This window comes from Erinaceus europaeus, chromosome 7, assembly GCF_950295315.1.
Source record: "Erinaceus europaeus chromosome 7, mEriEur2.1, whole genome shotgun sequence".
In the NCBI taxonomy this organism is placed as follows: domain Eukaryota; kingdom Metazoa; phylum Chordata; class Mammalia; order Eulipotyphla; family Erinaceidae; genus Erinaceus; species Erinaceus europaeus.
The window spans coordinates 49,133,971-49,147,116 of NC_080168.1; the positions used below are offsets into that span (position 1 = coordinate 49,133,971).

Consider the following 13,146-nt stretch of genomic DNA (forward strand, 5'->3'; position numbering starts at 1 on the left):
TAGAAGCATACCAACATTCCAGTTTTCAAGATAGTAGTGAACTATCAATTTTCAATCACATGTTTGAGATATTATTCTACCATGAACTCACTGGAGTTAGTGGGGACCAAACAGAACTGTGTTAGGAAGTGATGCATACAATTGAATTCAAAGTGGCACACCTGTTTACCATACATTTTGTACAGTTTTTTTTTTAGTACAGATTTACAGTAATCAGTACTGAAGAATATTAAACAGTACTAGAAGATAGAAAGACCAGAAAATAATCAAGTTTTACTTCGCTACAATAGGGATAAAAAAAGAAAAAATTATTATGGATTTTTTTCCTTTATCTAAAAACAAAATTAACATCCTCATTTAAATCAACAACTTTTTATTTCTCAGAGATCGAACATGAGAAGCCTGAGTACTGCTCAGCTCTTGCATGTCTGGTGCAGAGTGATTAAGCCTGAGCAGTATGCATTTAAGTCTGGTGGACCTGGCTTCATAGCTCTGCTGAACTGCATCATCTTGGTCACCTACGTCCCTTCCATGACCTATTCTCAGAGCTGCTCTGTGTTCATATGCTGTAAGGAGTGTGAGCAAAATAACTCACTTGGATAATGCACTGCTTTGTCAGGTGCACAAACCCAGGTTCCAGCCTGCTTCCCACTGCACTGAAGGAAGTTTTGGTGCTATGGTCTCTCTCTCTCTCTCTCTTTCTCTTTCCCTCTCTCCCTCTGCAAGCCAAATAACAAACAAAAGCAAAAACAAAATACACAGTAAATTCATTTCTTCCAGTTTTTGAATTAAGAAGACCTTTTAGGGGGTCCAGCTGGTAGCACACCTGGTTGAGTGCACATATTACAATGGGCAAGTACCCGGGTTCAAACCCCCTGCTCCTCACCTGCAAAGGGAAAGCTTCATGAGCGGTGAGGGCTGCAGGTGTCTCTCTTGTTTCTCTCTCTCCCTCTCTAGCTCCCCCTTCCTTCTTGATTTCCAGCTGTCTCTATCCAATAAATAAAGATAATAAACAAATAATAATAATAAAATAAAATTATAAAAAAGAAGGCCTTTTAGGAAAGAAATCCTATGTGAAAATATTGTTTTTCCCTCTGGCATGAATATGGTCCATTCACAGGAGCTTCACTATGTCACTTAGGGTGAAATTGTCCCTCCCCCATATAGGTTAATTTATCCACTGTTAATAGCTAGCTGACATTTTTTTCTCTATGCAGCCCAAAGAATCAATTTCCACCTTAAAATTATGGGACAATGATTCCTGTTATCCATAAGGTGTGTCTGTATGATTATGAACTTTGAAAGAATAAAATTAGACTTAGTGCTATTTACCAGAAACCAGCTTTGGGGAGGATCAGCCATTTTGTGCTTCCTGAGAAAATTTTGAGGCTATAATAAAAAGTGTGGATTCTTTCCTCATAAGCCTCACATCGAAAGCAAAAATCCATAGTGATGGTGTCCAATGCTCAGAAAGCAATTCTGTCATCCCTTGCAAACTCAGTTTGTTAAGTTTTAAAATTTCACTAAATGACAATAAAGATGATTAACAGGAAGGAAAATAGAACATGTTTTGATTTGCATGCATGCAAATGGGATTTATTTTTCACATCAAGCCAGTTATAAAATACCCAGCCAGTAGCAAAAGACACAAAGTACATGCTTAAGGATCAATATGAGTTATTTAGTTATAACCATATTTGTCAGAAGACAGTATTATGCACTTCTACCAGTATTTTCTGGTATTTCTCTGCTTGATATGGATGCCAGAATTCAAAAGAGTTAAGAACTTCACACAATTCAGAAGTCACCTGCATATGGATCTGATGATCAGAATACTAAAGGATCACAACCAGAGATATTAGACTTGACTTTCTGTTCTTTGGACATGATCTATTTCCTGGAAAATATTCTTTTTACCCTAATAATAACAGAATTGATTATAGGAAATGTTGTCAATGGCTTCATATCTCTGATGAACTGCATCATCTTGGTCAGAAGACAACAGATTTCCCCAGTGGACAGAATTCTCACTGCCTTAGCATTCTCCAGAATTGCTTTGCTCTGGGCAATGTTTAAAAACTGGTATGATTTATTGTTCAATGCAACTTTATACAATGTAGAAGAATCGCTTTTTGTTCATGTCACCTGGGTAATATGCAACTATTTTAGCACCTGGTTGGCTACAAGTCTCAGCATATTTTATTTGCTCAAGATTGCCAATTTCTCAAACTTTGTATTTCTTTATTTAAAGAGGAGAGGTCAACGTGTAGTTGTCATAACACCATTGGGGAGTTTGAGCTTGTTAATTACTCAGCTTGCTCAGATCAGAGTACAGGGCAATGTAACCTATATGGGGGAGGGACACAAGACAAACTTGACTTGGAAGAATGCATTACAGGACCAAAGAAGCCTTTTAAATATGACTATATTCACTATAGAAAGCTTAAAACCTTTTACTATATCTCTTATGTGTTTTGTGTTGCTAATCTTTTCTATGGGGAAACATCTCAAGAAAATGTGGCTGAGTGGAAAAAGAGCCCAAGACCCCAGCACCCAGGTCCACATTCGAGCCCTGCAAACTGTCATCTCCTTTCTCATTTTATTTACTGGGTACTTCCTGACTCAATAATCTCAACATGGAACTTAACCTGGCAGCAGAACAAAACATTTTTGCTGCTTTGCCAAACTCTTTTACATCTGTATCCTTCAGTTCACTCTTTTATCCTGATCTGGGGAAACAAGAAGCTGAAAGAGGCCTTTCTGTGGTTTCTGTGCCAGCAGAGATGCTGGTTGAGAGAAAGGGAGTGAGTCTACAAACTTGTGTCCTCTGCACAAAAAATTAACTAATAAAGTCTGGTACATGTTGACCATAGTGATGCATTGCTACTTTCTCCTTTATGTATGTACCTGATTCATTTTCAGAGATTTAACTAGAAAAATGTTCTTCCTCAGCCAGTCTTGAAAATTGTATGTATGTGTTTATGAACAATATTAGAAAGGTTATAAGATTAATACAATTTTAACTATTTTTATATGTAAGCAATCTCCTGTTATAGAGGATTATGAAGAAGTCCCTTTTAGGGGCTGAGCAGTGGCACACCTGGTTAAGTGCACATAGTACAAAGCACAAGGACCCATGCATGGATCTGGGTTCAAGCCCCTAGCTCCCCACCTGCAGGGAGGATGCTTCACATCAGTGAAGCAGCTCTATAGGTATCTCTCTTTGTCACTCTCTATCTCTCCCTCCTCTCTCAATTTTGCTCTGTCTTATTCAATAAAATGGAAAAAATGGCCTCCAGGAGCAATGGATTTGCAATGTAGACACAGAGCCCCAGTGAAACATAAGGGAGGTGTCTGAGGATTCCTTTCCATGTAGTTATGCAGGGAATCAGGCTGATAAAAAATATTCCATTGTCAGGTCAGAGAGACTGTTCACTAGGTAGGGCATATGCCTTGTCATGCTAGAGCCCCATGTTAAGGACTGTTTGGGGAGTACTACAGCACTGAGGAAGCTATGGCACTGTGGCATGTTTCTCAGCTCTCTATCTTTCCAAATGAAAGGTGATCTTAGCAGTGAAAGCATATAAATTCAAGGCCCTGTCAAAAACTTTTTTTTTAAATGACAGAAAAGATAATCAAATGACCATGAGATGAAACATGGAAAAAGTTGCAAAATTAGGAAAAAGAATATGTCTATATTTCCATACCTTGTTTTTAAAATTTTTTAAATTATCTTATCTTTACTTATTTATTGCATAGAGACAACCAGAAATCGAGAGGGAAAGGGGTGATAGAGAGGGAGAGAGAGATACCTGCAACACTGCTTCTTCACTTGTGAAGCTTTCCCCCTGTAGGTGGGGACTGAGGGCTTGAACCTGGTTCCTTGCGCATTGTAATATATGTGCTCAACCAGGTGTGCCACCTGGCCCTATATTTACATACTTTGCAAATGAGAATTCAACTTTCACATCAACTTAGTGATGAAACACCTAGACAACAGCAAAGGCATAAAGTGCTCAAATAAGTAATTCCAGTTGCCTTTAAAAAAATAATAACATTTGTCAAAAGGCAGTATTGAGTTCATCCCTTAGTACTTGCTGGTATTTCCCTGACTGATGTGAATGCCAGAATGTAAAAGAATGAATAATTTCATACACATTTAAAATTCATCAGGACATAGAACACAAGGTCAGAATACTAAATGATCACAGCCAGTGACATTAGACTTGGCTTTCTGTTCTCTGGACATGATCCATTTCCTGGCAAACATTCTTCTCATCCTAGTAATAACAGAGTTTGTTGTAGGAACTGTTGTCAATAGCTTCACAGTGTTGGTATATTGCGTTGATTGGGTCAAGAGCCAGGAGATCTACCAAGTGGATGAAATTCTCACAACTCTGGCACTCTTCAGAATTGTTTGCTCTGGCCAAAATTGAAGAGCTGGTTTGTAGTACTGTTTAACGTAGTTTTCTATGTCTTAGAAGAAGTATCCATTATTGCTAATGTTTTCTGGATATCAAACAACCATATTAACATCTGATTGGTTACAAATCTCAGCATATTTTATTTGGCCCATGTAGTGAATTTCTCTAACATTGTATTTCTTTACTTAAAGAGAAGAGTTAAAGGTGTGATTGCCATAATGCTCTTGGGGAGTTTGACTTTGTTACTCAGCTTGCAATGTCCAGCACCAGATGACAATGTATGAATGAATGGATATACAAGGAACATGACTAGACAAATCATATTAAAGGACCAAATATTGTTTTCAAGTTTGACTATATTCATGATAGCAAACATCATACCATTTACTATGTCCCTGATATCTTGCATGTTGTTAATTTTTTTTCCTTGATGAGACATCTCAAAAAGATGCAGTTCAGTGAAAATGGAGCCTGAGACCCCAGCACCCAGGTCCACACAGGAGCTCTGCAAATTGCCACCTTCTTTGTCCTGCTATCTGCCAGTTACTTTCTGGTTGCAGTCATCTCAAGTTGGTTTTTCACATGGCTTCACAACAAATCAGTATTCCTGCTTGGGAAGATTTTTTTTTTCAACTGTGCCCTTCATTTACTGTGATTTGGGGCAACAAGAAGTTGCAAGAGGCCTTTCTATCATTTTATGGCAGCTGAGGCGCTGGCTGAGAGAAAGGAAGTAAGTGGGGCATTGTGTGTCTTCATGCAGAAAACAAATTGATGGAGCCGGTTACAGCTGATGCCCCAGTTTTCTTCTCTGTGTATAATACTGATGAATTTTCAGAGACTAAACTAAAAAAATCTTCAGTCTCAGCTTATCACAAACTACCTAAATTTGTTTATTAAATTTATGCCTAATTAATTACCAGAAATGTGCCTTCTTTTTTTAATTAACTGTCTCATTTGAAAGATATTATAATTCATTTAGTTTTGGAAGAAAGACCAGAACCTCACTCATCTCTGACATGATGTGGTAATGTTAATAGGCCTGGGACCTTGGGCTGGTGGTGGTGCACCTGGTAGAGCGAACATGTTACCATGCTACAAGGACCTGGCTTTAAGCCCTTGGTCCCCACCCTCCCCACAAGGGGAAAGCTTTATGAGTGGTGAAGTAGTGCTGCAGGTCTCTCTCTCTTTCTCTCTCTCTCTCTTTCCCACTCTATCTCTCCCTTCTTTATAAATTTATTTCTATCCAATAAATAAATAAAATATATTTTTAAAAAAACTGGAGCCTCATGCATGCAAATCCTGTTTGTCACCACTGAGTCATCTCCCTGTATAGTTAAATATATAGTTAGTGTTGCTCTGTAGCCTTACACAGGGAATTCTTCCAGTTCTTTAATGTGAACGCCTTTTTGGAAGGCAGCTGTGTTTACCGCTATAACACCAACACCAGAGTGAAGGCCTTTTTAGAAATTATCCAGATGCCAAATTAAAGAGAATCACCCCCCCACACACACCAGATTACTTTTGACTTTTGAATTGCTTCTCATGTCTTCCATAGCACTACATATTTCTCTCATAACTTTCAGTAGAAAGAAGTCATTTCAGCGGACTGGAGGTATAGATTAACCTGCCGATGCCCATGTCCAGCTGAGAATTACAGAAGCCAGAACTCCTACCTTCTGCACCCCATAAAGAACTTTAGTCCATACTTCCAAAAGGGTAAAAGACAGGGAAATAACAGAGGGATCTGTACTCCTAGTCCACCAGGACCTGAAGTATTTGTCACCAGGAATCTTGCTTTTATACCATCGATGAAAGGGAAGCGAATCTGGAAAACATCAGAGGAAGTCCGGCACAGTTTTGCTTATCTGAGAGAGAATAGGAACAAAGGAAAGATACTTGGAAGTAGTAATAGGTGTAGGGAAATAGGTGTATAAAGGAAGTGAAGGCAGGACTATTAAAAAAATGGGGATATATATATATATATATATATATATATATATATATATATATATATATTCAGTCTATAGCGACCTTGGGAGAACTATTGCAATTTCCAATGGAGGGGATGGGAGCACAGAACTCTGGTGTTGGTATGGAATTTTACCTTTATTACCTTACAATTTTGATTTATTTTATTTTATTTTATTTGCCTCCAGAGTTAGCGCTGGGGCTTGGTGCCAGCAATATGAATCCACTGCTCCTGGAGGCTATTTTTCCCATTTTGTTGCCCTTGCTGTGGTTGTTATTGTTATTGTTGTTATAGCTGTTGTTGTTGGATAGGACGGAAAGAAATTGAAAGAGAAGGGGAAGACACAGAGGCGGAGAGAAGGATAGACACCTGCAGACCAGAAGAGACACCCGGCAGGTGGGAAGCTGGGGGGTCCAACCAGAATCCTTGCACCGCCTGTCCTTGAACTTTGCGCCATGTGCGCTTAACCCGCTGCACTACCGCCCAGCTCCTTACCTTAAAATTTTGTAAATCAATCTTAAATCACTAATAAAAAATGAAGTCATTTTAGTCCTATTCTTAAAAAAAAAAAAGAATTTATATCAATGCTAAGCAATTATGACACCTAATCAACTCAACGACCTCTGCCATATAGTAAAATGGTCTGTTCAGTAACTTCATATTCTCCCTCATATTTGCCAGCTTATTACCCAATTTCATCCTTTCAGCCAGTGGCATTTGCAACAAACTGTAGTTTAGCCAAGGCAAACTGAACATCATTAGAGTTTTCTCTAATTATATAATTATATAGTAGTTGCTTGTAAATTATAAGAAAGGTATTCAGGAGGCTTTTGTCTACAAGTAGAGCCCTTCTGTTTAGTGCTGTAATTGTAGTACAAAGAGAATGAAACACATTTTTCATGAAGATCTCTGAAATTCCACCAGCCTCCTACAGTCTCCTAGATGAAAAGTCAACACAGAAAAGTGCCTTGTCGCCTATTCCTCATGGCCATTACATATCTCTCATTCTTAACCCTAGGAATTATCTGTACTTCCCTCCTTCTAAATTGTGGAACAACATTTCCTTTCACCTACAAGATTAGTCTGTTTGTGTGTTTAAGGCCTTTCAAAGATAAAATTATAACCAACTATTGGGTGTGAGTAATAAGCCATGGAGAGTATGAACCCAAGGGTTCCCAAGAAATCCTCGAGTGTTGATAGAAATGTGTGGGCTTTTACCACATAAATCTGACATCAAAAGCAAAAATCCTCAGTGATGTTGATTGGTCTTCATACAGCAATTTAGGCAGTTTAAATTGTGCTGTATGTGTGTGTGTACATACAGTCAATGTGCTGAGTTTGACATTCTTGAGATTACCAAGAAAATTTAGCATGCTTATAATAGGAAAATGGAGGTTCATTCTCCATCAAGAAAAACAGTAATGATTAACCTGGCCAAGCTCCACCTAACAATTTACATGCTCACTCCAGGTTTTGCATTGAGTGTTCATTGTTATTAAGCACTGAACTCATGAGCACAAATTATAAGAGGTCACCGTTGGAAAATCGACGTTAGGCCACATGACCTGTTTGCATGTAAGCAAATGAATTCTCCAAGTTTGGTCTAACACAAGTTATGAAGCATCCCAGCCAACAGCAAAATGCATAGTGTATAGAGAGGGGTCAGCTTGTGCTATAAGGAGAAATATGACACTGAACTCATGTGTGGGCCTGCCTTGATGCTTCCTTGCTTGAGCCCTATGACAGAATTTTAAAGAAAAAAAAATGCACATTCAGAGATCAGCTAGCTACACATTGCAGTGAATCTCAGAAAATCAGCAGCAGAAACTGAAGACCTGGATTCTTTTTCTAGACATGAGTGGTCTTCTACTGTGCATTCTTTCCACCATAATAGTGACAGGCTTTGTTGTAGGGAGTGTTGCCAATGGTTTCATAGTGTTGGTGAACTGTCTTGACTGCACCAAGAAAACACAAGATCACCTCAGTGGATGGGCTACTGACTGCTCTAGCGCTCTCCAGAATTGGTTTGCTTTGGCTAGCGCTACTCTATTGGCACCAAATTCTCTTTGATTCAGTTTCTTACCACTTGGAATGGAGTATTTTTATTCACATTTCCTGGGTTTTAAGCACCTATTTTAGCATCTGGTTTGCTGTGAGCCTCAGTATATTTTACTTGCTGAAGATAGCCAATTTCTCTAACCTTGTCTTTCTTTACCTAAAGTGGAGAGTTATTAAGGTACTTCTCATATTAATACTAGGAAGTCTGCCCTTTTTGATCTCTCAGTTTACAGTGATAAGCATGCATGACAATATGTTGATAAATGAATGTTAAAGAAACGTCACTTGGAACACCTAATTGAAGGATATTGTGAACCTTCCAGTTATAACTGTCTTTACACTTGCAAACTTCATACCCTCTACTGTGTTGCTGATATGTTTTGTGCTGTCAATTTTTTCCCTAAGGAGACATCTCAAGAAGATGCAACTCAGTGGCAAAAGAGCCCGGGACCCCAGCTCCCAGGTCCACAGAAGAACCCTGCAGCAAACAGTCATCTCCTTTCTCCTGCTGTTTGCCTGTTACTTTCTGGTGCTGATGATCTCAGTTTGGAGTTCAAAAAGGGAACCAAAGAAACTGATCTTCATTTTCTGCTTGGCTGTAGGGATTCTGTATCCTTCAGGTCACACATTTGTGCTGATTTGGGAGAACAAAAAGCTGAAAGAGTCCTTTTTGACATTTCTGTGGCAGTTGAGGTGCTGGTTGAGAGAAAAAGTGTAATGATGCATCTTGTGTCTTCTTACCGGCATATTCAGTCTGGAATTTAGTTTAATTGGTTTCTGGTGAAATTAGAGTATTTTTTAAATTTATTTGTTCCCTATCTTCTGGTTATTCTAGTAAGAATATTTTTGTTCATCCTACTATGTACTACTCATAAGTAGATGTTCTCTTAAGTTAACCTTGGACCCTCAAATAAAATAAGATGCAGTAAGTAAGTACTAATTCTCAGAATTGCTATGGGCCACATAGGTATTACTGAAGGCACTTCTCTTTAAAAAAAATGTTTAAGTTATATAAATATTTCTCAAAGAGGATATCATTATTACCTGCATTTGATGTGAGAATACTGAGATAGAAAGTAGTTTAAAAGTAGATTGAAGATCAGAGATATATGAAGCAGAGTATTTGATGGTTCTTTCTTGTAGTTTAAACTAAGATCCTCTCCTGACATCAAGTATACTTAACTAGTTAGAGCCAAATAAAGTGTTAGCGCATCAATTTTGTCATATTAAATAAAATGACTTTAATGGGAATTTTTTCTTTTTCATAAAGAGAATTGATGTATTAGCATATTCTGCTGCTCTCCTGCTTGCCACTGATAACAGATTTTAAAAGAAGCAAGAATTCAGGTTAGAAAATTAAACAAGTATTCTTAGAGTCGCATTTCCCCCCCCCACAATGTGAGAAATTTACTGCCACTCATTCTTTCTATCCTAATCATGTCAAAAGTTATTGTTGACACTTTTTTAAAAAATTGTTGTTGTAGTTATTGTTGTCTTTGTTGTTGGATAGGACAGAAAGAAATGGAAAGAGGAGAGGAAGATAGAGAGGGGGAGAGAAAGATAGACACCTGCAAACCTGTCACTGCCTGTGAAGCGACTCCTGAGCAGGTGGGGAGCCGGGGGCTTGAACCGGGATCAGGATCCTTATGCAAGGATCCTTACACTGGTCCTTGTGCTTCGTGCCACTTTTGTTAAACCTGCTGCGCTACCGCCGGACTCTCTCGGCATTTTTCTTTATTGGGGGGCTAATGGTTCACAGTACAGTAAACAGCCATGAACACAAGTACATACAGATCTCTTTGAATGGGTGTGTTTGTTGGCAGTTTTGTCTATGTGTTCATAGTGCTCATGAACTTCACTGAGTCAAGAAAAGAATGATCACCCATTGGGTGGAATTCTCATTTCTCTGGTGCTTTCCAGAATGGTCTGGCTCTGGTTAGTCATAGAGAATTGGTAGCACTTTGCTTTAATTCTATTTAATTCAGTTTAGAAGTGAAAATTGTTGACACTTTCTGGATATTAGCACCCATTTTAGTGTCTGGATTACTACAAGTTTGAACATATTTTATTTGCTAACTAATATCACTCCTATTTATTTATTTTGAGCAAAGCATTGCTTGGCTCTGACTATTGGTGATCTTAGGGATCAAATTAAATCTAGGCCCTCACATGTAAGGCCTGTGTATTACTACTACACTATCTTCCCAGTCCAGAACTCCTACCTTAATATACTTTTGTGGCATGTGCAGCAGGATATAGATGCAAAAATGTGCATCTCTTTATTGTTCCTAGTAACTGAATATGAGTAGTCACACAAATGTCGAATAGTGATAAAATGGAAAAGTAAACTATGATATATCCACACAATAGAAATGTATAATGATGAAAATGAACAACAGAGAGTTATCAAATTTCAGTTCCTTGTTTGATAAAACAATTAAAGATAAAGAAAAGTAAATTTGTGAGTACATATTCCTTTAATCTAAGCACTTAAGGTTTCAAATTGGTAACGTGATTGAATTTTAACAGTGAGCTTAAATTATTAGTACATTTTTAATAATGAATTTTTCTTTGAAATATTAAATCTTAGACCAGAAGCAACTGGATGTGTGACTATATTAGCTACAGCTATATGTAAATGGCCTTAAACAACATAAATCATGGTGAGATCTTGTATGATACAGATAATCCTAACAATGAGATTTTCAAAGTCAACCAACTTTCCAAATAACTTGGTTATAATAGTAACTATCTATTGCCTTCTTAAACCCTAGGACAGCAGGAACCCTCCTCATTCTCTTTAAACCCATATTTCTCACAGTCCTAGAACCTCAGCAGCGGGGCTCATTTTTCAGCAGCCTTTTCTTGACCCATACCAATTGATACTGCATCTGCTGATCTCAGCCTAATCAATGCAACCAGTACCACATAGACATGTTTCACTTGGGACTATGTCCACAGATGAAAGGCCTGCCATGTCAACCCTTTATCTCTAGTACTCTGACACCAAGTTGCAGATGCTACCATGATGCTAACTTGACTTCCCTCAGCAGACCACCTTACCAATATACCCTGGAACCCCACTGCTCCAGAGCCCTGCCCCACTAGGGAATGATAGAAACAGGCTGGGAGTATGGATCAAACTGCCAACACACATGTCCAGAGGAGAAGCAATTACAGAAGCCAGACCTTCCATCTTCTGTACCCCATAATGATCCTGGGACCAAGATCCCAGAGGGATAAAGAATAGGAAAGCTGGGGCCCAGGAGGTAGCTCATTGAGTTAAGCACACGTGGTGCAAAGTACAAGAACCCACGTAAGGGTCCGGGTTGGAACACAGCCCCTCCCTACCTGCAGGGGGTCACTTCATAAGCGGTGAAACAGGTCTGCAAGTGTCTATCTTTCTCTCCCCCTCACTGTCTTTCCCTCCTCTCTTGATTTCTCTCTGTCCTATCTAACAACAACAACAGCTATAACAACAATAATAAAAACAGCAATGATGAACAACAAGGGCAACAAAAGGGAAATCAAGTGGCCTCCAGGAGCAGTGGATTCGTAGTGCAGGCACCAAGCCCCAGTGATAACTCTGGAGGCAAAAGAAAAAAATAATAATAGGAAAGCTTTCAAGGAAAGAGAAGGAATACAGAATTCTGGTGGTGGGAATCATGTGAAATTGCACTCCTTTTATCTTATGGTCTTGTCAATATTTCTTATTTTATAAATAAATTTTAAAAATGAAAAACAAATAAAATAAATTCATCAAAATAAGATACATACTCAGTGTAGTATTTGAATGTTTGCATATAAGTGGAGAGTATTAATTTCACTGCTGTAAAAAAATGACAGGATAATTGCAGTAGGTAGGAAGGCAAATAAGCAGGTGGGAGTGCATTTAACTTGCTAACGATGCTATGAAAATATAAACGTGATAATATAGTTTAATACTATATATATATATATATGTTCTGTATGAAAATTCAATAAAGTAGCTTGAATTCACCTTTTCTATTACTTTTAGAATTAAGCAAGATGAACAAATAAATTGTGACAAGTATACCAGTTCTAAGACACTCTTGATGAAGTAGTTGTTGAAAGTATTCTTTTGAGCTAATCATGATGCTGAGAATAATGGGTATTGTAAGGTTATAAGAAATTGGTATAGCTCTTCTATCACAGTGAACTCTGTCACTGAGGAATTGGACAAAGATAATCACCAAAGTTCTCCCATTTAATGCCATGTAATCACCAACATTGTTAGACAGCAATGTCATTGGGAGTAATTTCAAACCTCTGCTTGTATCAAATCTACTAATTTTTCACTAGCCAAAGCACTTTCACATGACTGAATTCAGGGTAGCAAAAATGTCACCCAGTTCATGCCAAACAATAGTGCAAAACTATTTGACATCCTGACAACAGTAAGTATTAAATATGTTTTAAGAAAATGAAGCTATTGATCCCAGGGCTAAATCTCTTGGTTAAATCCTTCAGGCTTGTCACATATGCCTATTTCCATCTGAACATTCGGTTATAGCATGATTTCTTGCTATTACTTTTAGAATTTAGAAAGGTGCCTCTCTGTCTGTTTGCTTCTCTCTATCTTCCTCTCTCCTCTCAATTTCTGTTTCTATCTAAAAATAAAAATGTTAAAAGAAACACCACATCAAAAAAAAGTTTGAGTTAGTCCTTTTCACA

The 13,146-nt window shown here is 38.1% G+C and overlaps 1 protein-coding gene across 1 annotated transcript; it reads left to right on the forward strand.

Annotated features, from left to right (window-relative positions):
* Positions 1-4,247: 4,247 nt before the first annotated feature.
* On the forward strand, positions 4,248-12,536 carry LOC103107091 (putative taste receptor type 2 member 33). The gene is made up of 6 exons (XM_060193507.1): positions 4,248-4,415; positions 4,616-4,702; positions 7,299-7,420; positions 8,533-8,706; positions 8,857-9,144; positions 12,470-12,536. The coding sequence occupies exons 1-6, from the start codon at positions 4,248-4,250 to the stop codon at positions 12,534-12,536; spliced, it is 906 nt and encodes a 301-aa protein (XP_060049490.1).
* The last annotated feature ends 610 nt before the right edge of the window (positions 12,537-13,146 follow it).